This window comes from Cyprinodon variegatus, unplaced genomic scaffold (assembly GCF_000732505.1).
Source record: "Cyprinodon variegatus isolate N-32 unplaced genomic scaffold, C_variegatus-1.0 Scaffold189, whole genome shotgun sequence".
In the NCBI taxonomy this organism is placed as follows: Eukaryota; Metazoa; Chordata; class Actinopteri; order Cyprinodontiformes; family Cyprinodontidae; genus Cyprinodon; species Cyprinodon variegatus.
In genome coordinates this window covers 72,063-73,826 of record NW_015150642.1, presented here as the reverse complement: position 1 = coordinate 73,826, position 1,764 = coordinate 72,063, and the positions used below count along the sequence as shown (strand labels likewise).

General features: G+C 46.4%; 1 protein-coding gene across 1 annotated transcript in view; it reads right to left on the bottom strand.

Moving 5' to 3' along the window:
* Positions 1-1,764, bottom strand: part of tmem94 (transmembrane protein 94) — a 26,095-nt gene extending 24,331 nt beyond the window's left edge. The window contains exons 1-2 of the mRNA XM_015379297.1: positions 1,661-1,764; positions 781-1,045 (exon numbers count right to left, since the gene is read on the bottom strand). Coding sequence (XP_015234783.1) covers positions 781-804 — 24 coding nt within the window. The 5' untranslated portion in view covers positions 805-1,045; positions 1,661-1,764. The remainder of the gene's footprint in view (positions 1-780; positions 1,046-1,660) is intronic.

Here is a 1,764-nt window from a genome sequence, read left to right as displayed (position 1 = left end):
CTTTGTTTCCTCAAGTTTCTCCTGCATCTCTGCATCCTGACTAAATGTTTGGATGCATGACAGGAATAACTGAACAATCTATGTAGATAAAAAAAGAAAAATTTACAGTTATTATAAGTTTGGATATATAAAAATCACATTCATAGATTAGATTTTTTTACTTTTTTGATTATAATAATAATATATAACAATAATACATTTGATTGATCAGAACTTTTAATGAAACAAATATACTTTAACGGGTAACTTAGAGCTTTTTAAGCGGTGGAGGATCTAGAAGTGGATCTGCTGCTCTATGGATCCAGTGAATGGTGTTTTAGGACGAATGTTACTCAGTTCTATGAAGACTGTACCTCCTGCACCGTTTAAGTCATCTCAAAAATCAAAAACATACCAGAAAGCAAAGAAACGGTCTTGTCACCCTATAGTTGTAATTACGGTAGTGTGTAGGACTTCAGCAGCGCTGTGATCGTCCAATCACAGACCTGCTTCAGTGGCGCATCAGATGTTTGTAACAGTGACTCCGCAGTGACAACTAATCAAACAAGAAAACACAGAGGGCCAATCAGGAGATTGTGGGCGGGTCTAATCTCAGGGAAGATGGCTTTAGCCTGAGCTTGGTTTCCCGCTTGGTTCTAGTGCTCGACGAGTGTCAATGTACTGCAGCGTAACATCGTTTTTGGACAGTAAAAGTGCAGGGGACATGTCCCTGAGGCTGAGGCCACCCCATGAACATGTTAACAGTAACCAGCCTGGTTCTGATCCAAGCAGCAAACCCACCTGCTTCTTTTCCTGCATGGCCATGCTGCCAGACCTGCCCTCTCCACATGCTCTGCTGCTCAGGCCGTCATCAACTATCGGCAAGGGGCCTTCAGAACGGCCACAGAAGGTCCAGATGGGGACGCTCCACCCTGGAGGCTGTTCTTCTGGATCCCTTCCAGGTCACTGCTGTCGGAGCCCACCCATCAAGCGGCATAGGAGGAGCAGGAAGGCGGGGCTAAGACAGGCGGAGGCTGGGATGATGGTCCTGTAGAAGCTCAGCGACCTGCAGGGACCAGCAGAGAGAAGGTCAAAGTTCATCTGATCCTCCACATAGAAACTCCTACCAAGTTCACCAGCATCACCATCATCATCATCATCCTCATCGTCGTTGTCGTTTAGCTTTGATCTGAAACATCAAACTCAGTTTCTTTAGTCTGATCTGATTGTAGCTCTTCATGGTTTATAGAAGCAGGTTTAAATATCCGCCATGTTTAGTTTGAAGGAAACTAGAACAGAAACGATGTTTATGTTGTCAGAGGTGGTGGTGGTGGTGGTGGTGATGATGATGATGATGGCTGGACCTCCTGGTTAAATTATGGCAGGAATGGTTGAGGTTTTAGCAGAAAGGGTCCAAAGTTCTGGACCCGCAGCTTCCAGGTTTAATGTTTAAAAACGTCCCTAAAGCGGTTCGGTCCGCAGCAGCAGATATTGGGTCATGGTTCCGTTAGAAACCGAACCGAGGTGCTGGTTCTGCTAGAAGTGGGTCAGTCTGGGCTGAAGGTTCTGGGTGAGAACCGGAGCCGCAGACGGCGTCGCCCTCCTACCATCTGCTTCTACGTCATTAGCGTAACTGGATGGTGAATTGCAGCCGGCAGCAGGTTAATCATGGCAGACTGACCTGATGTTAGAGCTCTGAGGATCCTATCTTCTGTTCTCTGATGGACTTTTCTCCTTCACTGCCACAGCGGCGGCCATCTTTGGAAACTGTCCTGATACAGGAAG